This window comes from Capricornis sumatraensis, chromosome 17 (genome assembly GCF_032405125.1).
Source record: "Capricornis sumatraensis isolate serow.1 chromosome 17, serow.2, whole genome shotgun sequence".
Classification (NCBI taxonomy): Eukaryota; Metazoa; Chordata; class Mammalia; order Artiodactyla; family Bovidae; genus Capricornis; species Capricornis sumatraensis.
This window is the reverse complement of record NC_091085.1, coordinates 25,601,297-25,627,232: the sequence shown is the minus strand read 5'-3', so window position 1 is coordinate 25,627,232 and position 25,936 is coordinate 25,601,297. Positions and strand designations below refer to the sequence as shown.

General features: G+C 36.5%; 1 protein-coding gene across 2 annotated transcripts in view; it reads left to right on the top strand.

The window, feature by feature from the left end:
* The window catches only part of NAA15 (N-alpha-acetyltransferase 15, NatA auxiliary subunit), a 69,552-nt gene that overhangs the window by 7,995 nt on the left and 35,621 nt on the right, over nucleotides 1-25,936 (top strand). For both annotated transcript variants that reach the window (XM_068989484.1, XM_068989483.1), the window contains exons 2-6: nucleotides 15,546-15,630; nucleotides 17,840-17,944; nucleotides 21,345-21,502; nucleotides 22,769-22,903; nucleotides 24,162-24,315. In XM_068989484.1, coding sequence (XP_068845585.1) covers nucleotides 15,546-15,630; nucleotides 17,840-17,944; nucleotides 21,345-21,502; nucleotides 22,769-22,903; nucleotides 24,162-24,315 — 637 coding nt within the window. The remainder of the gene's footprint in view (nucleotides 1-15,545; nucleotides 15,631-17,839; nucleotides 17,945-21,344; nucleotides 21,503-22,768; nucleotides 22,904-24,161; nucleotides 24,316-25,936) is intronic.

The window sequence follows — 25,936 nt, the reverse complement described above, 5'->3', positions numbered from 1 at the left end:
TCGGTGATGCCATCCAGCCATCTCATCCTCGGTCGTCCCCTTCTCCTCCTGCCCCCAATCCCTCCCAGCATCAGAGTCTTCTCCAATGAGTCAACTCTTCACATGAGGTGGCCAGAGTACTGGAGCTTCAGCTTCAGCATCATTCCTTCCAAAGAAATGCCAGGGCTGATCTCCTTTAGGATGGACTGGTTGGATCTCCTTGCAGTCCAAGGGACTCTCAAGAGTCTTCTCCAACAGTTCAAAATCATCAGTTCTTCGGCGCTCAGCTTTCTTCACAGTCCAACTCTCACATCCATACATGACTACTGGAAAAACCATAGTTTTGACTAGATGGACCTTTGTGGGCAAAGTAATGTCTCTGCTTTTGAATATGCTATCTAGGTTGGTCATAACTTTTCTTCCAGGGAGTAAGCGTCTTTCAATTTCATGGCTGCAGTCACCATCTACAGTGATTTTGGAGCCCCCCAAAAATAAAGTCTGACACTTTCCACTGTTTCTCCATCTATTTCCCATGAAGTGATGGGACCAGTTGCCATGATCTTCGTTTTCTGAATGTTGAGCTTCAAGCCAACTTTTTCACTCTCCACTTTGACTTTCATCAAGAATGTGTTAGTAAATGTATAATATAGGTGTAGTCTGTTAAAGATGTTACCTTTTCCACTGAATTGACCTTATCTTGGTTTTATGTTACTTATTTTGTAATTTTTAAAAATATTTTTATTTTGTTTTGTATACTTTTTGGTATCTAAGGAGGTTTATATTTTTGTTTTAGTGAGTTGCTTTTATGTTTATACTTTAAAAAATTCCTGGGAATTCCCTGGCAGTCCAGCTGACTCTGGACTCCAGTCCTTGGCAGTCCAGCTGACTCTGGACTCCAGTCCTTGGCAGTTCAGAGTCGACTCTTTTACCCTCTGGGCCCAGGTTTGATCCCTCAAGCTGCAGATGTGGCCAAAAAAAATAAAGTTCTTTTAGTTCTCTTTTTTCTTATTTAGAGGTGTGGAGGGGAGGGAATTTTATGCTGTGTTTATTAATGTGTGAATGAACTTACTCTACTCAATTTTTTTCTAGTCTCTTTTCCTCTGACTTTATTACTTTGTGAGAATATGCCATTTTATGTATATTCTACTCTCATCAATACCTTTGTTTTAGATTTAATTCTATAAATAGAGTTAATATTAATTTTCTTGAAGTTTTATTGTCTCTTGGTTGGATGAAACTTACTGTCTAGTAGAGATTCCTCAGCCGTGCTTGTGGAAACCTTTTAAGGGCTTAGATGTGAAAAGTGTGTACCTAACAGTCCTGATGTTTGAAGGATAGCTTGACTCACATATTCTTAGATTTCTTAAAAATGATTGCCCTGCCATTGTCTTGTTTATATGTTGCTGATGCCAAGCTGGTTTTCTTTTCTTTGTTGATGGTGTGGTCTTTTTTGAAGATGTGAGTTTTTCTTTATCTGTAAAATTGAATTATTTTACTTAGTTATGTCTCTGTGTTGACTAGTCTAGATAAATTTTCCCTGGTATGTGTTTTCAGATTGTAGATTGATGTTTTGAGTCAGTAATTATAGTTTTGAATATTAGTTCAAATATTAGTTCAACTGTTTCATTCTTCAGTGACCTTTGCTTATTGGATCTTTGCATCTCTTTTATATTGTTTCCTTCAATTCTTTTATATTGTATATCTTATAACTTAGTCTTCATTTCTGAGACGGTTTTGTGTTTTTTTTTTTTTCTATTTTAAATTCACTTTGTTCCTGTTATTTAAACTTTTTATTCACTCTATTTAGAGTATTTGATTTGAGATGTTCTTTTATGTCTGCATCTGTTTTTTTAGTTATTTCTTATTTGTGATGGAGTGTTACATCTTTCCTCAGTTTTATTGCTATAGTTTTCGGTGTGTTTTCATCTGCCCAAGTTTTTCACTTTTAAAAATTCTGTGTAAGTAATTTGGTATGGATGCTGAGTTCTTTTTTTCTCTTCAGGTTATTTGTGATGGGTTTTACTGTACCAGCAATACAGACAGTTTTATTTTGGGGTGAGGTTGGGTGGTTTCTTCAGTCTCTTAGTTCAGGAATACCATCTTTGTTGCTACAGTCAAATGCAGTTTTTAAAGTAAGTCCCCTCGGGACTTCCCTGTTGGTCCAGTGGTAAAGAACTTGCCCTCCAGGGGACTTGGGTTGATACCTGATTGGCGAACGAAGATCCCACATGCCGCAGGGCAACTAAACCCATTTGCCACAACTAAAAAAACCCATGTGCTGCAATGAAGACCAACCACAGCCTAAATAACAGAGTCTATCAAACTATTAAAAACATAAATAAAAATGAACTAAGCCCCCCCCCCCCCCCCCCCCCCGCCCCGCTCTGTGCTGACTTAGCGGGCCTGTGTCTTCAGTGCTGCCCCGCCATCCGGCTTACAAGTGACAGTTCCTCCTCTCAAGGTGGCTCCTGCTCCAAAGCTGAGCCCTACTAAAACTGTCACCTTTGGTCCTACAGACTTGTTGAGCTTCTACATTCTGACTCCCCGGTAGTCATTGCCCTCATCCATCATGTCTGTCAGTACTTCTTTGGACTTCTTACTTGGGTGAACCTGGGTGAAACCTAGTTATAACCCATACCAGTGGCTACTAGGGCCCTGCTATATCCTTCTTTTGGACATCTCCTTTTGAAACTTGGAGCTCTGGTCCTGAATGTTTATGCACTTATATGTAAGTTAACTTTTAGTTGTCTCATCTTCTTATAATGCTCTGAGTGATTTTATTTGCTTTCTTCCTTGGCCTGTATGTTTTTTATGAGGACTTCTGTCATGTTTAGAAATTAGGGGCCAGTCATTATCCTGTAAATAATTCATTTCTGTTTTTATGTGTTATGCTGGAAAATAATAGTTTGCTTTAAAATAATTTATAATTTACATTTATATAATTGAGTAATCACATGTATTTCTCTTTCTGTGTCCCCGTGACCACTCCATTGTTTTCCTTAAGCTCGTTGGGATTATTTATCATTGAAATAATTAGATTTTATTAAGTAGCTATGGTTTTTTCAGTAGTTGTGTATGGATGTGAGAGTTGGACTGTAAAGAAGTCTGAGTGCCGATTGATGCTTTTGAACTGTGGTGCTGGAGAAGACTCTTGAGAGTCCCTTGGACTGCAAGATCAAACCAGTGAATCCTAAAGGAATCAACCCTGAATACTCATTGGAAGGACTAATGCTGAAGGTGAGGCTCCAGTGCTTTTGGCCATCTGATGTGAAGAGCCGACTCACTGAAAAAGATCCTGATGCTGGGAAAAAGTGAGGGCAAGGGGAGAAGGAGGCAACAGAAGATGAGACGGTTGGATGGCATCATTGACACAATGGACATGAGTTTGAGCAAGCTCCAGGAGATACTGAAGGACAGGGAAACCTGGTGTGCTGCAGTTCTTGTGATTGCAAACAGTCGGACACAACTTAGCAACTGAACAATTAAATAGCTAGCTCTTAATCATATGTATGTACCTGGAGTTAGTACTGAATTTTGTCCTGTCCCTAAACACTCACATTCATAGCAGAGTTCTACTCATATTAAGCAGGAATTCTAAAATTTCGTTCAATTTTCTTTTCTCAAGTGACATAATTTAATGCTGATGGGGAAAAAAAGAAAGGTAAAGGAAGTCTGGCATGTTTCACAGTGCATTAACAGGATTATGGTATCTAGTGAGCAGGTGATGATGGTCACATTCAATTCTGCTGCTAGTAAGACCTTATCTGTATGTTTAATTTCCAGACCCAAAACTTGGAGTGATGCAGACCAATGATGACTATCTAATGCTGACACACTACAAAAATACTGGTGTAAAGTTCTTCAGTTCAGTTCAGTTCAGTCGCTCAGTCGTGTCTGACTCTTTGTGACTCCATGAATCGCAGCACGCCAGGCCTCCCTGTCCATCACCAACTCCCGGAGTTCACTCAGACTCACGTCCATCGAGGCCGTGATGTCATCCAGCCATCTCATCCTCTGTCATCCCTTCTCCTCGTGCCCCCAATCCCTCCCAGCATCAGAGCCTTTTCCAATGAGTCAACTCTTCGCATGAGGTGGCCAAAGTACTGGAGTTTCAGCTTTAGCATCATTCGTTCCAAAGAAATCCCAGGGCTGATCTCTTTCCGAATGGACTGGTTGGATCTCCTTGCAGTCCAAGGGACTCTCAAGAGTCTTCTCCAACACCACATTTCAAAAGCATCAATTCTTTGGCACTCAACCTTCTTCACAGTCCAACTCTCACATCCATACATGACCACAGGAAAAACCATAGCCTTGACTAGACGGACCTTAGTCGGCAAAGTAACATCTCTGCCTTTGAATATGCTATCTAGATTGGTCATAACTTTCCTTCCAAGGAGTAAGCGTCTTTTAATTTCATGGCTGCAGTCACTATCTGCAGTGATTTTGGAGCCCAAAAAATTAAAGTCTGACACTGTTTCCACTGTTTCCCCATCTATTTCCCATGAAGTGATGGGACCGGATGCCATGATCTTCGTTTTTACAGACCTTTTAATTCTGTTCTGAGACTTTGTACTTGTTACTTTGGATTTTTGAAATGCTTTGTTTTGTGAAATACTGATGGAGTTTTAAAAAGTGTTTGTTTGTTTTTTTAATTAAGCTACCCCATTTAAATTAAGTTTAAAAAATTTTGTACTAGTTTTAATAAAATATACAAGTTTGGGAACAATATTGTATCCACCTCAGAGAGTGGCACAAAATGTCAAAGGACTTAAAACTTTCATGTGAGAAACAGTGAAAAGGACAAAGATGTTTAGCTTGAATGAGAGAAAACTGAACTCTTAAGAGCTCGAATCAGCAAACAGAAATTAGAGGGATATAGAGTTTGGCTCAATACAACTAAAAACATTTCAGTAGAGTGAGCTGGTACCAACAAGAGTTCTGTGACCACTTGTATTAGATGACATTTATTAAAGAAGTAGGACAAGATTATTTTGTAAAATAGTATAAAACCAGGAGGGGAAAAAATCATCCTTAAGTTTGTTTTCGTGATTGTAATAGTTTGACAGAAACTATAGGATGTGAAAAGTAGCATATTGTCTGTGAATGGAAGCTCCAACTAAAAGAATTAAAGGAAAGGGAGAATAAAGGCAGTTTTTCAGAGATTAAAAACATTAAAAAAAAAAATTAAAGTATACTTCCCTACAGTGAGTCTGCCTGCAGGTTCGATTCCTATGTTGGGAAGATCCCCTGAGGAGGGAATGGCAACCCACTCCAGTACTCTTGTCTGGAGAATTTCATGGACAGAGGAGCCTGGCAGGCTACAGTTCATGGGGTCACAAAGAGTTGGACATGACTGAGTAGCTTTTACCTACAATGAAATGCACAGAATTTTAAGTGTATTGTTCTATTAGTTGTCTTGAGCATACTTTTTTTGTTTTAGTTTTGACAGAACACAAACCATTACAGCCTATATGCCCCTTTTAAGATGTGTTGATAGAACATTAACGTCACCTCAGAATAGAGACCTTGTTCCTCTTGATTGTGTATTTTAATTCAGTTTCTGCTTTCACGTTTCTCTGTAATCAAGCTTTGTTGGGTCTAAGTATTTATTGTAAACTAGAACTGATATTGTACTTTATATAAACATTTTATTGAGTGCTTACTCAGATTCTTTATATACATTTGTATTTCTCACCTTAACCCTGCAAGGTTGTTAATGTCCACATTTGCAGGTGACACAGTTGAAGCGCTAATGAATTTAATTAAGCCAGTGATACAGAACTGTTAGTGCTAAGAATTGAACTCTAGACTGTAGAGCAGTGTTGCCCAATAGAATTTTTTGTGGTGGAAATGTTCTGTATCTGAATTACTACTGCATTAGCCATTAGTCACGTGTGGCTATTTGAACACCTGAGATGTGGTTAGCGTAGCTGAGGAGCTTTGCTGAAAATTTTAAAATTTTATTTAATACTAATTAATTAAGATGTTAACTAGCCATAGCTCTTGAGCATATAGACTGCACGTGCCCTTTCTCCATACTTCTCTGCTCTACGAAAGCAGGATTACTGGCCCTGCAAGGTGCCAGCCAGGCTGTTATTAAGTTAATAAACAAATGTTCCCTGAATCACTTTTAGCATATCTAAGGTTTGTTTTCTTTTTAAGTTTTTAATTGTGAAAATTTCAAGCATACGAAAACAATGATTCTGTGCATTCTTTTTCATCTGTGACCCCTACCCCCTGGATCATTTTGTCAAATCCCAGGCATTGTTTCAAAATGGCTGACTTTTAAAGCTAAATTTTTCTTTTATCATTTAGCTTGATTTGAGGCTGCATTTCTTTTAATCAATTTTGAAAAAAATTGCACTGAAGAAAACAATGAAAAGATATGTTTAATACTAAAGAAGATTAATGTTAACATTATGTAATGCTTCCCTTGTGGCTCAACTGGTAAAGAATCAGCCTGACATGCAGGAGACCTGGGTTCAATCCCAGGGGAGGGAAGAGCCCCTGGAGAAAGAAAAGGCTACCCACTCCAGTATTCTGGCCTGGAGAATTCCATGGTTTGTATAGTCCATGGGGTCGCAATGAGTCAGACACAACCGAGTGACTTGCACTATGTAATGTTAATGTCAAATCTAAATGGCATATATTATATATTTGTGTTACATATAATCTTAAGTCTTCTATTTTAAATCACCTAAATCATTATTTTCTATTAACATAAATAGCCATAGATTCTTTTACTTGCCATGTCACATTCACACATCTTCAGTCAGTTCAGTTCAGTTGCTCAGTAGTGTCCGACTCTTTGCGACCCCATGAACTACAGCATGCCAGGCCTTTCTGTCCCTCACCAATTCCCGAAGTTTACCCAAACTCAGGTGCATCGAGTTGGTGATGCCATCCAGCCATCTCATCCTCTGTCGTCCCCTTCTCCTCCTGCCCCCAATCCCTCCCAGCATCAGGGTCTTTTCCAGTGAGTCAACTCTTTGCATGACGTGGCCAAAGTATTGGAGTTTCAGCTTTAGCATCAGTCCTTCCAATGAACACCCAGGACGGAGCTCCTTTAGGATGGACTGGTTGGATCTCCTTGCAGTCCAAGGGACTCTCAAGAGTCTTCTCTAACACCACAGTTCAAAAGCATCAATTCTTTGGCAGGGAACCTTTTTTTCCTGTAACAAGGGTTTGGAGAAAAAGGATGAACTTCCTGTCAGCAATAGGTCTGGACTTTTCACAGCTTATTGAACTATTTTATGTATATAAGTAGCCAACTGTTGTAGAGATTTCTTACCCTCCATAGTCTTATTAGCAAAATTAGAAATAAATTTTTACAAGGGTCAGTGAAATAATTGTCTTGTTGTTGTTCAGTCGCTCAGTCACATCCAGCTCTTTGCGACCCCTTGGACTGTAGCACGCCAGGCTTCCCTATCCTTCACCATCTTCCGAAGCTTGCTCAAATTCATGTCCATCGAGTCGGTGATGCCATCCAACCACCTCATCCTCTGTTGTCCCCTTCTCCTCCTGTCTTTCCCAGCATCAGAGTCTTTTCCAATGAGTTGGCCCTTCACATCAGGTGGCCAAAGTATTGGACATTCAGCTTCAGTCCTTCCAATGAATATTCAGGACTGATTTCTTTTAGGATTTGACTGGTTTGATCACCTTGCAGTCCAAGGGACTCTCGAGTCTTCTTAAACACCATAGTTCAAAAGCATCATTTCTTCAGTGCTCAGCCTTCTTTATGCTCCAACTCTCACATCCATACATGACTATTAGAAAACCATAGCTTTGACTGTATGGACCTTTGCCAGCAATGTAATGTCTCTGCATTTTAATATGCTGTCTAGGTTTGTTATAGCTCTTCTTCCAAGAAGCAAGCATCTTTTAATTTCATGGCTGCAGTCACCATCTGCAGTGATTTTGGAGCCCAAGAAAATAAAGTCTGTCAGTTTCCATTGTATTCCTGTTTATTTGCCATGAAGTGATGGGACTGGATGCCATGGCCATAGTTTTTTGAATGTTGAGCCAGCTTTTTCACTCTCCTCTTTCAACCTTCATCAAGAGGCTCTTTAGTTCCTCTTTACTTTCTGCCATAAGGGTGATATCATCTTCATATCTGAGGTTATTCATATTTCTCCCAGCAATCTTGATTCCAGCTTGAACTTCATCCAGCCTGGCATTTTGCATGATGTACTCTGTATATAAGTTAAATATACAACCTTGACGTACTCCTTTCCCAGCCTTGACATACTTTCCATATTATGACAAAAAAATCCTAAAGTTGTGACTTTCAGATGCTATGATCTGTTGGTATCAGTGCCTCAGCTGAGCCAAGGTGCTGATGGACAGTGCCAGAACACCTAGAGGGTTCCCTTCTGGGCAGGTTCTGCTCTTCCCTGGTGGCTCAGTGCAGTGCAGGAGACCGCCTGCAATCCAAGAGAAGCAGGTTTGGATCCCTGGGTTGGGAAGATCCCCTGGAGAAAGGCAGGGCAACCCACTCCCTGTATTCTAATCATTCCACGGACAGAGGAACCTGGTGGGCTATAGTCCAGGGGTCACAAGAGTTGAACACAACTGAGCGGCTAAATCAACCAGTTTTTAAAATTCTTTTCTGTTATCCAGATTAGATACATTTTATTGATCTGTTTTTCCTGTACAATGATTCTTTCCAGTTATATCCATTCTAGTGTTGGGTCTATACAGTGAGTTCTATCCTCATCTCCTCTAAGATGTTGCAAAGGGTTCACTAGTTAACTTCTTCCAACATTTTCATAATAGCTAATTTAAAGTATTGAATAGAAGTCTCTGTATTTGTGGGTTTTTTTTTCTTCTATGCAAGTTGAGATTTTCCTGTTTTTTCAGATGCCTCATAATCTTGGATTTTATCCTGGATGTTCTGAGTATTAGTATCAGACTTTGGGTCTTGTTTTAAAGCCTTTGGAGAATGTTAATTTTGTTTAGCAAATCTGGTTAGATTCAGGCTGTAAGCCCCAACTATTTCTATGGACTGTAGTTCTTACATCAGTTCAGGTTTTAAAATCTTTGTAGTTCTGTTGGCTCTGTCCTGGTTATGTGCCATCCAGTAGCTGCTCTGAGGCCTGCATGATCTATCTATGGGTTCAGTTCTCAAAGTCTTGTGTGTTGTGATCAGATCCATGCATGTTTATGAACCCTGGAATTCATAAACATCTTTATGATTTTGCTTTCCCCAGTTCCACCTCCTTTGTGATGTTTCTGATATTTTGTTTCCTTGGCTCCTTGTCTCACCTTCTGACTAGAAAGCTGAGGTTCTCCTTATTTTGCTCTGCTGCATACTTCTGTGATCATGCCCATATTTGGCTAGAAGCTTATCAATTTTATTGATCTTCTCAAAGGACCAGAATTTGGTTTCACTGGTTTCCTTTTTGTTTCTTCCTGTTTCATTCATTCTGTTCTTTTTACTTTTGTTTTTTCTGCTTACTTTGAGTTTAATTTGCTCTTATGTTTCTGATTTCTTAAGGTAGAAGCTGAGATGATAATTGGAGATCTTTTAGATTACAGGTTTTTTCCTGACCGCTTTCATAATTTTCTCTTTTGTCCTTATTTTTTAGCATTAGGATTGTGATGCGCCTCTTTTTATTTTTTTGCTTGCTTTTTGTTTTGTTTTGCTCTTTTCTTTCTTTTTTTTTTAGTTCATCCTGCTTGGAGTTTGTTGAAATTCTTGGATTTGTGGGTTTAGAGTTTTTGTCAAATTTGCAGTTTTTGATATTTTTCCCACTTTAGTTTTTCTGTCCTCTTCTCTGACTCCTGTTACATGTATGTGTTAGACCATTAGACCGCTTGATATTGTGCCACAGGTAGGAGTTCTGTGTTCTTTCATTTTCCTCTTTCGTCTTCCATTCTGGATTGGTTCTTTTCAGGTTCACGCAGCCACTTACGTTCTCTGTCATGGTTTTGTTCACTGCACCAGTTTCAGGTTCACTGCATTGTTTAATATTTTAAGCCCATATCGTTAACTTTTCATTTTCGATGCTATATTTTTCTATTGTACAATTTCTCTTCCTTAATAATTCCATTTTTCTATTGAGATTTCCTGTTTTCTGATTATGTTCATGGTTTTCCTTTCAATCTTTTAATAATACATAACAGAAACTTTTTAAAGTCTGCCTGCAACTGCTGCCATTATTTCTGAATCTTGTTTCTGTTGGTTGGTTTTTTTTTTTTTTCTGTAGGTCAGAGTCACAATTTCCTGTTTCTTCACTTTTCTAATGATTCCTCTTTTTTCATAATGTATTATGGTTGCTAGGGTATTAAGTGTCTGGATCTTGTTCTTTTGTAATAAAGTTTTGTTTTGGCAAGTGGTTAATTAGCTTGTGCATCAGCTTGTTCTTATTTTTAAGTTTTAATAAAAATGAGTCTAGATTATCCTTATTCCTAAGGTTTTGAGTATTTAATGAAGCCTAACTGTTTGGCATTCAAATGTCTCCCAGCCATATATAAGCAGCAATAGCTGTTTAGCTCATGGAGGCCTGGCGTGCTGTGATTTATGGGGTCGCAAAGAGTCGGACATGACTGAGTGACTGAATTGAACTGAACCTGGTAGTTTTTCTTTGCCAGCTTGAGTAGAAATCTGCAGTATACCTGACCAATTTAATATTTGACCAAGACTCTTGTGCAGATTTCTAAAACTTCTTATCTGTACAGTTCTTCTTGATGATACCTTGCTCTATAAATTTCATCTTTTCAGGCAGTTTCTAATTCTGATACCTACTTAGATCAGTAAGACTGCCATGTTTTGTTTTTGTTCTTCTTCTATTCTACAGTCTGGAAAATTCCTCTGGGGGGAAAAAAAAGGTTTTCTTGAGATTTACCTTGTTTCCCTTCAGAAAGTGCACAGTCCTGTGTTGGCCCTTGTCCAGTGGCTGAAAATAGTTATTTATTTACTTAACTAGTTTCATGCTTGGCAGGAGCATCAACTGTATCAGTTATTCCTATACATTTAGAAGCAGGAGTCTCTATGTTGTCAACGTTTAGCACATGGGATTTGAACAGTTCATTCTGCTTTAATTATGTCCTGTTTAGCTTTACTGTTTCTGTAGCAGTGTTGATATTTTAAATTTTAGTTGCTAATGAAAACTTAACAGTCTATAATGTTCTAATATTTTGATACTATTATGTTTAATTTTGAATTAATATGAGGCAGGTGAAGAATAGAATAATATGGCATTCATTGCATGCTAAGGGAGACCCTTATTCATAATTCTGAAATTTCAGGAACTCTCCATATACAAGAATTTCAGAGACAGAATTGTGGACATGTATTTTTATTTAGTTTGATGATTTTACTGTGAAGACTTAATATGTCTGCCCACTATGTCATTTTACAAAGCTTGTTTTAAATGAACTGATGTGAAATCTTTGCTCACAGTATACTGTGTAGTATTTCTATCTCTTTTTCCCTAAATAAATTTTCTAAAAAATTTAATTTAAGTCTACAAGTTTGGTTAAAACAATATTAAGAACCTTATGATGAAAAAAAAAGAAAGAATCTTATTGTGGTAAATTTATTTCCATGGTTCTGTAGAATGAACTTTAGTGATAGTGTTACATGGGAGTTGCAAAAACAAGCAAATTGCTATTTTTTTATTCATTTACATCTTTTAAATGGTTCAGAAAAGGATACCTTATGATTATATCTTCTAAATATATTTTAAGACTGCTTTTATAAGATTGGATTTTGATTAGACACATATTAAAACTGAATTATGCATATATCTGGCCTTATGTTTGGAGGAAAGAAATTGTTGAATGAAATACGTTGCACTCTTTCGTATTTTTCTTGTAAACCCTGTATGCCATTAGAGTTTATCCTTGGGCAAATGAAGAATTTTTTAGGAATTTTTCTGGGATAAGGTAAGTTGAATATCTGTTGTTACTTTTTCCAGTAAACTACTACTCTCATTTGTAATGAGTGACCTGTTGTAGGAGTAGTGCTTTTTAGAAAAAAAAAAATAGATTGAAGTCTGTTTCCTTAAATGCACACGAAGGGTGTGCCATCTTTAATTACTTTTATAGGTCACATTGACAAGATAATTGGGTTAGTGGCACTGAGTATAATTTCAATATAGAAGACTACCAAATTTCATTAATGGGAACATAATCATTAGGAACTGAAACATAATTACTGTTCTGAAGTGTGATAAAATAAAAAGCTAAGTACTGTACCATCTCATATTCAAATAGAGTTTGGTTTTTGATTTTCATTTGGCAGATTCAGTTATTTGGGGGAATTTTCTAGTTGGTTAATTGTTTTATGTGTGTGCTTTTTTGTCACCTTATTTTTGGCATTTTTATTGCCTATTTGGCTTCCCTGGTGGGTCAGTCGGCCTGCGGTGCCGGAGACACAGGTTCAGTCTCTGGGTCGGAAAGATCCCCTGGATCTTCCAGTATGGCTACCCACTCCAGTATTCTGACCTGGGAAATCCCATGGACAGAGGAGCCTGGCAGGCTACAGTCCATAGGGTCACGCAGAATTGGACTCGACCAAATTGACTTAGCCTGCAGGTATGCATGCACTCATGCACGGACTGAGTAAGCAAAGAAGCAGAAGGTGAGGTAAAGTTGAATTTGTTGATTGGAAGATCTGTTAGGAGATGACAACTCTGGGCTTTAATAATACTTAATAAAATTTCTGTATGTGGTGCAGAGAGCTCTCAACCAGGACTGACTCGGAGAGGGCCTCAACTGTTAAGCCCTCCAACACTTCTCTAGGTATTTTGCCCCTGACTTGGTTTGTAATTTCTGGCAACAGATGCACGAAGGAGCCCGTGCAGATTTTGGGATCTCTTTTTCCTGAATAGTTGCGTCGTTTTCAGTGCTCTGTCTTGCAGACCTCAGCCTCCCTGAGCTTCAGTCTTTGTCTCCTCGTCTCCGTGGACTGTCCTGTGCTCTGAGACCCTTCTTCCTGTGCTGTGATCTGTAGAGCAGTGACGTTACCCAGTGTATCGTGTCCCTCCCCCGCCTCCGCGGTTCACAGCCCGTGCTGCCTGTTGTTCAGTGTCTGACAACAGTTAGCTTATACAGTTTGTCTCATTTTGTTGTTTAAGATAAAAGGACACATTTCTCCTCACTTCACTGTGGCCAAAAGTGGAACTTCCCTTACTATATTTCTATAGAAATAAAGTTGTAGAAAGCTAATTGAAGGTTTTAAGAACAATGTACTTAAATTATTCTTTGTATGAATGTTCTTGTTGTTTAGTTGCTATGTCTTTTCCGACTCTTTTGCGACCCCATGGGCTATTGGCCCACGAGCCTCCTCTGACCATGGGATTTCTCCGGCAAGAATACTGGAGTAGGTTGCCCTTTTCTTCTTCAGGGACCTTCCCAACCCAGGAATGGAACCCTTGTCTCCCGCATTGACAGGAAGATTCCTTCCCACTGAGCTGCCAGGGAAGCCCTTGATGTGGTTCCTGGAAAACAGTGAGAAGTCATGAGTGTCGCTTTTAATTAGCTTCCTTTAATGCCTTTTACTATTATTACAAGAAAAACGTTGCTTTAGGCTTTCTGCTGGGTAAATAGGAACACTAAATTCAGTTGCTTAGTCTTACGTTTCTTTGGCTGTGTCTGGTTAAGTTACTGCTGCTGCTCTTCCCTCCCCCGTATCCCTCAGATCACTTTGCTTGTTGACTGTGGGAGAATCAGAGAGTTAGGAAGCTATTGCAGAGAAACTAGGACTGATGAATCTATTAGAGGATGGAAGTGTCAGGGATGAAAGCACAGAGGATAATTAGGTTTCTTGTTTTGTCATCTGAATGAGGTTGAGTTGAAGGAAATGGATCTCTTGAGATGCTAAAGACTTGGTGAAGAACAGATTCTCGGGTTGAGGGTGGAAATCAGTTGTGTTTTGGACTGTATATTAGGTTTGAGAAGTGAACAATAAAATAAAGATGGTGAGTACATAGTTGATTGTAGAACAGCTTTGTGGTTGGCTTTTGCATTGAGCTTTAGCCAGTTGATTTCTTGGTGCTGAATGTAAAATTTTACATTTTTGTTTCTATACATTTTTCTCCTATGATTTTATTATCATTTGCATTAACTATCTCAGCCAGATTTTTGAGTGTTATTGTTTCAAAAATTAAGACTAAAATTTGTTTAAACTTAGGACAGTAAATTCTGACATAAATTATCATATCTTTAAGGTGCACAGACTTTCTGTAATGAATACAGTGCTTTAAAAATCGCTGTTATGAAAGCACATGTTGATACATTTGTAGAAAAGGAGAACTTGGAACTTCATTACCACATTTGCTCACTCGTCTTTTCCTTATTCTGTCATTGTGCTTATATCACAGTATTTTGATAAATCAGAACTAAATATTTACATTTCTATAATTATGTGTGTATTTATTGTTGAGCCAAATATTACACTGAGACCGTAATTTCTTACATAAGCTTTATTTCTCCTGGAGTTAAAAATCTATCTTACTTATTCAGTTTGGTTTCTGTAGACTCATTGGTCATTTTCCCCAAATGTGCCTGTACTCTGTCATGTGCTTATAAATAATATTTTCCATGTTATGAAGTACTCAGGTTCCATTTTTGATTTTGCTAGAAACCTATTTCATGGTGGCCTCTGGAATCCTGTTTCATTTTGGAGTGGTTGTTCTTTTTTCTACATTAGAGTACTGATTTACTAAGTTCCCCGTTGTCTTTTTTGTTTGTTTGTTTTGATTTCTTTAAATAACTTCCTAAGGAAGAGTGCAAAGATAAAATTTTAACTTTCTGAGAAGCCTTAAAATGTCCTTTTACTTAGATACTTGATTGACAGTTTAGCTGGGTAAGAAATTCTGAATTTTGAAGATTCTGTGTAGATATTTTATAACTTTCAGCAGTATACCATTTTTACTTTAGAGTAAACCTTCAGTGCTATTCTGATTGCATATCCTTTTTATGTGACTTGTTTTTTTTCCTCTGGCAGTTTTTAAGGACCTTTATTTCTCAGCTTTGAATTTTCATTATGACGTGTGTCTCTTTCTCTCCCTTCTTTAATTTGCATGCACTTGTTTGCCTTTGTGGCTTCAGAGACTTCTTTCCTTCAGTTAAAAAGAAAATGTTACTTTAAAATATAATTTCCACACCCCCTACCCCAATTTTCACATTATATTAACACTTGTTGGACCTTTTGAAGTCCACTAATGCTTATTTTTTCTAATGTGTGTTTTGTCCCTTTGTCTACCTTTTACTTTCTGTATTTGAACTGTCTATATTTTTAAAAAAAATTTAGTTGCTCAGTATGGCTGCATTTTTATTTTTTTTTCAGTTTTGAATGTGGAATGTGACTTGCAGGATCTCAGTTCCCCAACCAGGGATTAAACCCAGGCTACTGCAGTGAAAGTGCCAAATCCAAATTACTAGGCCACCAGGGAGTTCTGTGTGTGTGTGTATGTGTAATTGGCATTTTTGTGGAATTTAGAAAATGGAAGTAACATGAGATCATTTTGTTGTGTTTAACAGAATCAGAAGTTTAGCACCAAATTTAAAGTTGTTTACATTTTTACTAAACTTAAATTTTTTCTTTTTTATTTTGACAGAGGTGTTATGAACATAAACAGTACAGAAATGGATTGAAATTCTGTAAACAAATCCTCTCTAATCCCAAATTTGCTGAGCATGGAGGTAAGTGTAAATGTAGTACACTTGCATGTAAGCATAAGTAGGTAAGGTTCTGCTTGCTTATCTGATTTCACTTATTTGGGCTCTGTTACTCCCAGATGCCAAGACTATTTTCCAGAGAGAATGGACCTTATCCTTATGCCTGTGGGAAGATATTTAATACTAATAGTTTGAGTTTATTGTTGAGAAAATGATAACACGAGCTACTTGAGTTCTGATTTATTTCTGCTTTGAATATTAGCACCATAGGAAAGGCAAAAGAACCTAGTAAAACAAATATGCTAATTTAAGTTTAATAAGTAAGTTTATTTTAAGTGGTTACAAGAAAATTTTGCTTGACAACTTTGGTTGAGCAGAAGAAATTTTATTCCTTAGAATAAACTTATTCAGAAAGTGTCCGTTTGGGCCTTTGCTCATGAACCAGCATCTTCTTATTTAGAGCATTGTATCTTAGCTTTTCAAGACAGTCAAGTTTAAGATGTGATTTATACATATTTTGAAAGTTTATGTAGCGTTAGCCTGTGTGAGGGTAGAAGATTGGACAGTGAGAAGTTTGTAGGGTAAAGGCAGAGCTTGTAGCTCAACTTTGGAAGAGGCAAAGGAGCAGTGAACTTTCACAGGTCTGATTCGTACAGTTAGGAACCGTGGTTCTTTGTTCATTGGATAGTGTTCTCTTAGTGTTGAAGAGAGAGAGTAATAATTCTCTGTTAGCTTTCTGTACTCTTGCATACTTTCATTATAATAATAACATTGTTGAAAGACAGAAAGCAGTGGATATTAACTATGTAAAATTTTCTTTCTCCGTTTCCTTCTTAAAAAATAGTTTTGCTTGGGACTTCCTTGAACATCCAGTGGTTGACTCTATGCTTTCATTGCAGGGGGCACAGGTTCAGTCCCTTATCAGGGAACTGAGATCCTGTGTGCCATGCCGCATGGTATATATGTGTGTGTGTATATATATATATATGTGTGTGTGTGTGTCTATATATATATATATATATATGTAATTACATATATATATGTAATTTTGCTAGCCAATTGGATATTAGGTGGTTTTATATTCTTTCTAAAAGTATACATAACAGTAATGTAATATAATAGACAACGTAGAGTTTGAGTACAGCATAGAACCAGCTTTCATTGTTTCTAAAGTGTACTTTCCCCTCATATTTCAACACATCTGAAATCAGGTTGCATATGAAGTGTCATAATTTAATTGCAGTAGTTTTTAGCAGCAGTAAGTTATGATTTATTCTAAACTTCCTAACAACCTACATTTTCATTAAAACACTTGAAGGAGTTTCTTACAAGAATAGATTTTTACCTGTTTAACAACAAAGTGTTACTTTCTACGGTACTTTGCTAATTTGGCTAATTGCCAAATATATTTTGTTTGTTTGCTTCTTTTTTCCTTGAATTTACACAGATTTATGATGATTAGTACATACTTTTTTCTTTTTTTTGCTTCCATTTCTTTATCTCTATTTTACTGTAAATATTGATTCTTCCTTTCTATCTTTAATCCTTATCATTTATACCAAATTAATTTTTCTATAAATTTAAATTTGTAGTCCTAAAAGTTAGGCAGATTAACTATAACATTTTTATACTCCTTTGTGCTTCATAGAATATACATTGTAAAATTAGAACTATTGCTTTTTCCCTTTCTGAAAATTAGTATTTTCCTCAACTCTTTGTATTGTGAATGGTGGATGTCTGACATCTTAGTTTGTATTTTTAATAGTAATCCCAAAGAATCATTTTTAAATGGTAAAAATCAGAAATGTAGATAATTGATGCATATATTTTAATCATTGAACAGTGAATTTAATTTCTGTGTAACTTGGGTTCACAGAGATAAAGTCCGTTACAGGATTTCACTTTCCCATACTTTAAAGGATTGGTTTAACTAGGTTACCCCAAGGAAAATAATTTTGTCTTGTTACCATATACATTACCAGATATTCATGCGTTTCTGTATCTTTTTATCTAAAACACAATTCTAGGGAGGCCTGTATTATGGAAATGTGTAGTTACTTCATTTGTCAATTTAAAAAATATTTTAATTCTGTAAAAGCCTGGATATTTTCCCAATAATCTCCTTGAAGTTTTAAATACTTAAGATAATGTAACAGTTGTTTTTGAGATTATCATACCTTTTTTGTTGTTGTTGGTTATCTTTAAGTTCCTTCTTTCTTTTTTTTTTAAATAGAAACTCTGGCTATGAAAGGATTAACATTGAACTGTTTGGGGAAAAAGGAAGAAGCTTATGAGTTGGTTCGTAGAGGTTTGAGAAATGACTTGAAGAGTCATGTGTGTATCCTTTTTGAGATATATTTAAGGGTTGAATTGGGATGGCTTGAGTTTAGGCAGCAATTTGAGAGTCAGAAGTTTTAGATCTCTCTTACTGTGTAACTCAAGAAGAGATGATTCTTTCTTCAGTTGAGTACCATCACTTGCTTTCATTTAGGAAACATTTTTGTATACCTGCCATGGCCTAACATCATATCTATTTACAGATAAATGGGATTTGCCTATTTTAATATCTGTGAAAGCTCTTCCCACACTTAAAAAAGAGGCACCCTGCCAGGTTCATCATAGCATGAATTTAGATAAGGATATACAATAAGGCATGTTAGAAGTCAAGTATAGTGTACTGAGGAAGCCCAGGGTTTGGAGTGTGCTTCACTTAGGCTTTAATCTCAGCTCAGCTTCTTTTTAACTGTGATCTTAGGGCATAGTCCTCATGTGTAAGATGAGAATAATCATACCCACTTCACTGTGGTCTTGTAAAGATATGATGATACTTAACATAGTCCCCGATAATGCTAAGTACTGTATGAGATAAATTTTATTTCATTAAGGGAAGTGTGAGAGTCAGAACAAGTACAGATGTCTAAGGGAAGATAGAGACAAAATTCTGGGTTGCTATTTTTTAAATAGTTTTAAACAAATATTTCTTTACCTGTTTTGTTGGCTAACAGTTTTAAGTGCTGAAACAACAAATTTTTAAGTGTTAACTTATATGCAGAGTACATCATAATTAACGCTGGGCTGGAAGAAGCACAAGCTGGAATCAAGATTGCCGGGAGAAATATCAATAACCTCACATATGCAGACGACACCACCCTTATGGCAGAAAGTGAAGAGGAACTAAAAAGCCTCTTGATGAAAGTGAAAGAGGAGAGTGAAAAAGTTGGCTTAAAGCTCAACATTCAGAAAATGAAGATCATGGCATCTGGTCCCATCACTTCATGGGAAACAGATGGGGAAACAGTGGAAACAGTGTCAGACTTTATTTTTTTGGGCTCCAAAATCACTGCAGATGCTGATTGCAGCCAGGAAATTAAAAGACACTTACTCCTTGGAAGGGAAGTTATGACCAACCAAGAAAGCATATTCAAAAGCAGAGATATTACTTTGCCAACAAAGGTCTGTCTAGTCAAGGCTCTGGTTTTTCCAGTAGTCATGTGTGGATGTGAGAGTTGGACTATAAAGAAAGATGAGCACTGAAGAATTGATGCTTTTGAACTGTGGTGTTGGAGAAGACTCTTGAGAGTCCCTTGGACTGCAAGGAGATCCAACCAGTCCATTCTAAAGGAGATCAGTCCTGGATGTTCTTTGGAAGGAATGATGCTGAAGCTGAAACTCCAGTACTTTGGCCACCTCACGCAAAGAGTTGACTCAGTGGAAAAGACTCCGATGCTGGAGGGATTGGGGGCAGGAGGAGAATGGGATGACTGAGGATGAGATGGCTGGATGGCATCACCGACTCGATGGATGTGAGTTTGAGTGAACTCCAGGAGTTGGTGATGGACAGGAAGGCCTGGCGTGCTGTGATTCATGGGGTTGCAAAGAGTTGGACACGACTGAGCGACTGAACTGAACTGAACTGAACCCCTGGAATAATATAAAGTAAGAAAAGAAAAGGATTTTGCTCTCAAGGATCTTACAGCCTAGTGCAGGAAGATATTTGATAGAAGCTTAACACTTCTAAGTACATAAAATGTTACAGCGTGTTCAAAAATTATCACTAATCCAATAAGGCAGAAGTGAGTTAGGAGTAACCAGAAACTATAAAGGTAAGCAAAGGGTTAGTTAATAAGGCTGTTGTAGATATTTTTTCATCAGTTTTAATATTGGTGTAGTGTTCTCTATTGACTTACCATGCTTTTATAATTCTGTTCCTCTTGATGAACATAAATTTCAGGATAGATTTTTATAAGGTGATGATTTGTGTGTGCTTGTGTGTTCAGTCATGTCCAACTCTTTGTGACCCTGTGGCCTGTAGCCCACCAGGCTTCGCTGTCTATGGGATTTGCCAGGTGAGAATACTGGAATGGGTTGCCATTTTTTCCTCTTGGGCATCTTTCCACATCTCCTGTGTCTCCTGCATTGGCAGGAAGATTCTTTACCACTGAGCCACTGGTGAAGATTAGAGGCAGTTAAAAGGCGTTTCAGTGCTCAAGAGAGTTGAACAAGTCCTCAAACAACAGGGTATTGTTGTTGAAATGGCGGTGGGCTGAATGAGGAAATAGGTTATGGGGGCCAGATTTTGAAGGGTAGTATATCTCAGACTTTTAAAGCCACATTCCAACTGAGAAGATTTGCATTATAAAAGCAAAGATCGTTTTTCAAATAAAATTTATAACGTTATATATATATTTTTAGTTATGCATGTCACCCTAGACATTCTTTGTTTACTGACTCTGTTAAGGGTTCTTGTTGTAAAAGTTGTCAGATTGGAAAATTTGAACCTGATCTGAGAGAAATATTATTAACTTTCTGGAAAGGGAAATAGACTTTTTTCTTTTGATTGTATGTATTTTAGAAAGATTACTCAGGCAAGTGAGAGTGAAAGCAGAGAAACTGCAGGAGGTTGGGTGATTTGCAATAATAAAAATCTAAAGTGAAAAAAGACCTGTATTAGGAGAGTAGGATTATGTACATATTTTTTCCCTTTGTAGTACAGTTTTATGACCTACTGTAATTTTACTTACCTGTATTCCTTACTAGACTTATAAAATTTTAATGTATGTCATACTATGTTGTGGATACCTGTTCTCTTTCAAAAATAGATAATTCTCAATATCTATTGAGCCATTTATTTTGAGTCAGCCACTGAGCACTTTGTACATATTATTCTGTCACCATACTCCTATGCTGTATGGACTTTCTCTTTATTTACATTTTATAATTAAGGAAACATAGTAAGATTAAATTAACTTATTTAAAGTAAGGCAGGCTAGACCTGTTTTCTTTGTCTTGAGAAGCTGTATTGTTTTCTGTTGTTATCAAACTGCTGCTGCTAATTGCTTCAGTCGTGTCCGACTCTGTGTGACCCCATAGATAGCAGCCCACCAGGCTCCCCAGTCCCTGGGATTCTCCAGGCAAGAACACTGGAGTGGGTTGCCATTTCCTTCTCCAATGCATGAAAGTGAAGAGTGAAAGTGAAGTCGCTCAGTCGTGTCCGACTCTTAGCCACCCCGTGGACTGCAGCCCACCAGGCTCTTCCATCCATGGGATTTTCCAGGCAAGAGTACTGGTGTGGGGTGCCATTGCCTTCTCCAGTTATCAAACTACTATTATCTTTATATTCTTTCTCTTTTTTAAGCTTTTAATTTTATAAATAGCTGTAACTTTCTGAGTTTCCTGGAGAACATTATTGGAATATTATTTCTTGACTTGAAGGTTGTATCCTTAACTAAATCCTTTAGGTTGGCATGTTTATGGCCTTCTCCAGAGGTCAGACAAGAAATATGATGAAGCCATTAAGTGTTACAGAAATGCGCTAAAATGGGATAAAGACAATCTTCAAATCTTAAGGGACCTTTCTTTATTACAGATTCAAATGCGAGATCTTGAGGGTTACAGGGTAAGTAGAGAATTTTTTTATTCTAATGAAGAAATATTTTTAACGTATTTAAAACTTTTTTGAGTACTTTTTGATAACAATTTTCCATTTAAAAAAATTAATTGAATTTGCCTCCTTCCTCCAATAGTGGTTGTGTTTGTAGCTGGACTAAGCAGATTTAAAAGTTACTTTACTGTGAAGCAGAGTTGGATTACTATACAAGATTGAGTTAATTTAGTGAAAAATTAACACACACACACACACACGTTTGTTCTTTTTACCTCCATAGAGACTAACATTCTGTTTTTGTAGCTACATTGGAGAGGGGAGATTTTTCCCTTTCAGTTTTACTCAAATACAATTAATGTACAGTACTGCATACATTTTAGGTGTACATCATAATGATTTGATTTACATCATGAAATGTTACCACAATAGGTTTAGTGAACAACATCATGTTATATAGATATAAAATAATACAAAAAGAAAAAAAATATTTTTTCCTGATGGTGAGAACTTCTAAGGTTTACTCTCATAGCAGTTTTTACATATAGCCTACAGAAATGTTAATTATATTAATCATTTTGTACATTATATCCCTAGAACTTAATTTTGTCTTGGAATTGGATGTGTGTACCTTTTTATCACCTTCATGCAGTACACCATCCTGCCCCCTTCCCACCTCTGGTAACCACAAATCTGATTTCTTCTTCTGTGAGTTTCATTAGTTGGTTATTTGGCTTTTTTTTTTTTTTTAAGTTTAACTGCCCTTAACTGCTCATATTCGTTCTTGGTGCACAACATAGTGTTTTGATATTTTTATACATTGCAAAACGATCACCACTATAGCTATATTTTAACCCTTAAAAATCAGTCTCTTAAATCAGGTTTATTTAGTTCCTCTTTTTTTTTCTTCCATGAAATGCCTACTGAGTTGCTTTCTGTACTTCTTAACTCAGTAGTTGGGCACTGTATTTATAAAAAACTTTTTACCCTTGCACTATATTTTCCATTCTTTCTTCTCAGAGTAAGTAGATGAGTAAGTAATAAAGGGTACCCTGTCTTATGTCTTAACTTTTAAAAAAATTATTTCTAAGATTATCTTGGAAGCTTCATTGTGCTTATTAAATACTTTTATGCTTCCATAAATCTACACAATATAGATGTTTAAAACTATTTTTTATTAGCATTTCCATCATTATGTTACTGTTGTGAGTTAATATGATCTTTAAGGAGCATTTACTTTTTTTGTAAACCTAAGAAAAAGTGTTCTTTTTTCCCTTAAAGGAAACGAGGTATCAGTTACTTCAACTTCGACCTGCACAGAGAGCATCATGGATTGGTTATGCTATTGCTTACCATTTATTAGAAGATTATGAAATGGCAGCAAAGATTTTAGAAGAATTTAGGAAAACACAGCAGGTAACAACCAGAAGTTAGACCTAGTAAACTAGGTTTGATTCTTAGTATAACTGAAACAAAGAAGATTATAGATCTTCAAATAGTATAGATTTACTAACTTTTTATTTGAAATAGTTTCAAACTTAAAGAACAGTTGCAAGAGTAGAACAAAGAACATAATAGAAGTTTACTCACATTAACTAATTGTTAATATTTGATATGTTTAGTTTATAGTCTCTATATGTACTTAGCTATTTTTTCCTAAAACATTCAAGAGTAATTGTAGACACCATGCTCTTTTACTCCTAAAATGCTTTTGTGTGGTATTTCCTGAGAATAACTCTATAGTTGTCAACTCTTGTAGATAGTATTGTATAAATTATCAAAAAATTAGGAAATTTAACATTGATAAACTTAGTATCTAATCCACAACCGATATTCAATATTTACTAACAGGCCTATTTATATCCTTTCTAGGATTTTTTCTTTTTCTTTTTTTTTTTCCATTTCCATGATTCAATTTAGAATCATACCTTACATTTAATTATCATTTTTCTATAGTCTCTTCTAATCTGGAAGTTTCAAAGGCTTTCTTTTATTTCATGGCACTGTTGTTTTTGAAGAGTCATGGCAGTGCTTTTGTAGAGTATTCATCAATTTGGATTTCTTTATGTTTCTTCAGTATTGATACTGTTATGCATTTTTGGCAGGAGACTACAGAAGTGATGTTGAGCCCTTCTCCCTCCACTCACCACATTAAAAGCCATGTGGTGTCTCATCCATTTGATTTCTTGGTTAAGGTGGTGACTGTCAAGTTTCTTCACTATAAACCAGTTGTTTCTTTTTCTCTTTGTATTTAATAAATAATGTGAGGCTTTATGAGTAGTCTCTCCCTCATCAGACTTTCACCACTAGTTTTAGCAAAATTCATTGATTATGATTCTTGCCTGGATAAGCTGTTCCTATGATAGTGGCAAAATGGTGATTTTTCTGTCTTATTCCTTCTAGATTTATTTGACATTCTACTTTTAGTAAACTTTCCTTTCTCCCCTATTTATTTGTTATATGTAAGGACTTACGGATTCTTATTTTATTCAGTGGGTTTTACGTTAATATTGTTAGTTTTAGTTGCTTCCTAGAGAGATATTTAGGAATTTTAAAAAATGAGTTTTATCAACCATATATTATCCTTTGATTTCTTGTATGTATTTAAGTGTGAAAAGTTTTTTAATATGAAAATAAAATTCTCACTGTTAGTATTCCTTGTATCCATATGTAGACATCCCCTGATAAAGTGGATTATGAATATAGTGAACTCCTTTTATATCAGAATCAAGTTCTTCGGGAAGCAGGTCTCTATAGAGAAGCTCTGGAACATCTTTGTACCTATGAAAAGCAGATTTGTGATAAACTTGCTGTAGAAGAAACCAAAGGTATTTTTTTTTAAGAGTGCAATTTATTCTGATATTTAACTCTGACAAAGAACGAGACTGAAAAATTGTTGCATATAACATAGCTCTTTGATGACAAAATTTATTTCTTACTCATGCACTTCAGATAATTTGTAATGTAGGAAAATACACATTTAAACAGTAGATGTTGTTAAAGGAAAAAATAATGGTGAACAATAAGTTGTTGAATGAAGTGACTCAGTGCAGTATTGTTTATTTAAGTATCTGATCTGAAAATATTACAGTTTGATTAAAATACAGGAGGCAGTTGCTCAATTTTGAAAGACAAGATTAAGTTTCTTAGAAACTGCTTATTAGCAAACTGAATGTGTACAACAGACTTCTTTATTGTCAGTGATATATATTGATAGATCAGACTTCACTAAAGTGCTTATGGGACATTCCTAGGCTTCTTTATGGTTTACCTCAATATCTTTCTGAATACGGAAAACATGAACTAGAAACTCAGGTTTGTATGTGTGGATTATGATGGGAGGATGGGTAGATCCTTAAATAAAGATCTCCAGTGTCACCATGTATTAGAGGGTGTTGAAAAGGAGTCTGTAGTTTTAAAAGTTTAGGAACTGATTATGGAAAACAAAAGAAAAACAACAAGTAATTGAGTACTTTCTAAGACTTGCCATCTGAAATGTTGCTTTGCCTTTGTTAGACCAGGCAGCTGAAATTTTTTGGTTTCAAATTTCTCACTGCCTTTGAAGTTGAACACTGGAGAAGTGTGGTGTGTGTGTGCAGACTGGATTTAGCCATTGTTCTCCTGATGAACTTTTCAGCAAAGAATAATGCTACTGGCAAGAGAAAAAATGGAAGTCCAAGGCACCCAGAACTCATTTGTGAACTCTAGATCCAAGACAGCCACTTTCACATGAGTTGATCATTCCTGAGCGGTCTATTAGTTATAAAGGAGTAGGTTTCTGACTAATTGGAAAGATGATAAGGTTAAAAAAACTAGTTTCAGTTCTTTCATTGTTTACCAACCAGCTATATGATGAGGGGCAAGATTGGGCTTCAGTTTCTTTATGGAAATACATGACATTGTTCAAAATACTCTAAGTACATTGTTTTATTTTACTCTTTTGATAACTTTATTAGTAAGGAAGAAGGACAGATCAAGCTGAGGACTCAGAGTTGACCTCTGGATTTTAGCAATTTGGAAGATACTGATTACCTTACCAAAAGGACTTTCTGAACATTTGGAAGGAGGGTAGTAAAACCCCAAACAGGTCAAGTAGATTTCAGTGAGATTTTAGTAGAGGAGTTGAGGAATAGCATGCAAAAATGACTCAACCAAGTAGTTTTGCTGTATAGGAAGGACATCCAGGGTAGTGATGGGTGGAAGGGTTGCAGAATCAAAAGATTTTTGCAGATTGTACTTATTGTGCTCACTGGATAATGAGATGGAGTATTTGATGCAGTAGAGGGGATGTGATCTAGTGGATAAATTGAAGGGTTAGCCTTAGATAACAAAATGAATAGTTCATCCACAGTAATTAGAGATGATGGAGTGTATGGGCAAGTAGGTGTGTCAGTGTGGTGGATAATTTGGGAGTTTGTGTTGCTTTCATTTTCCCAGTGAAATAGGAAA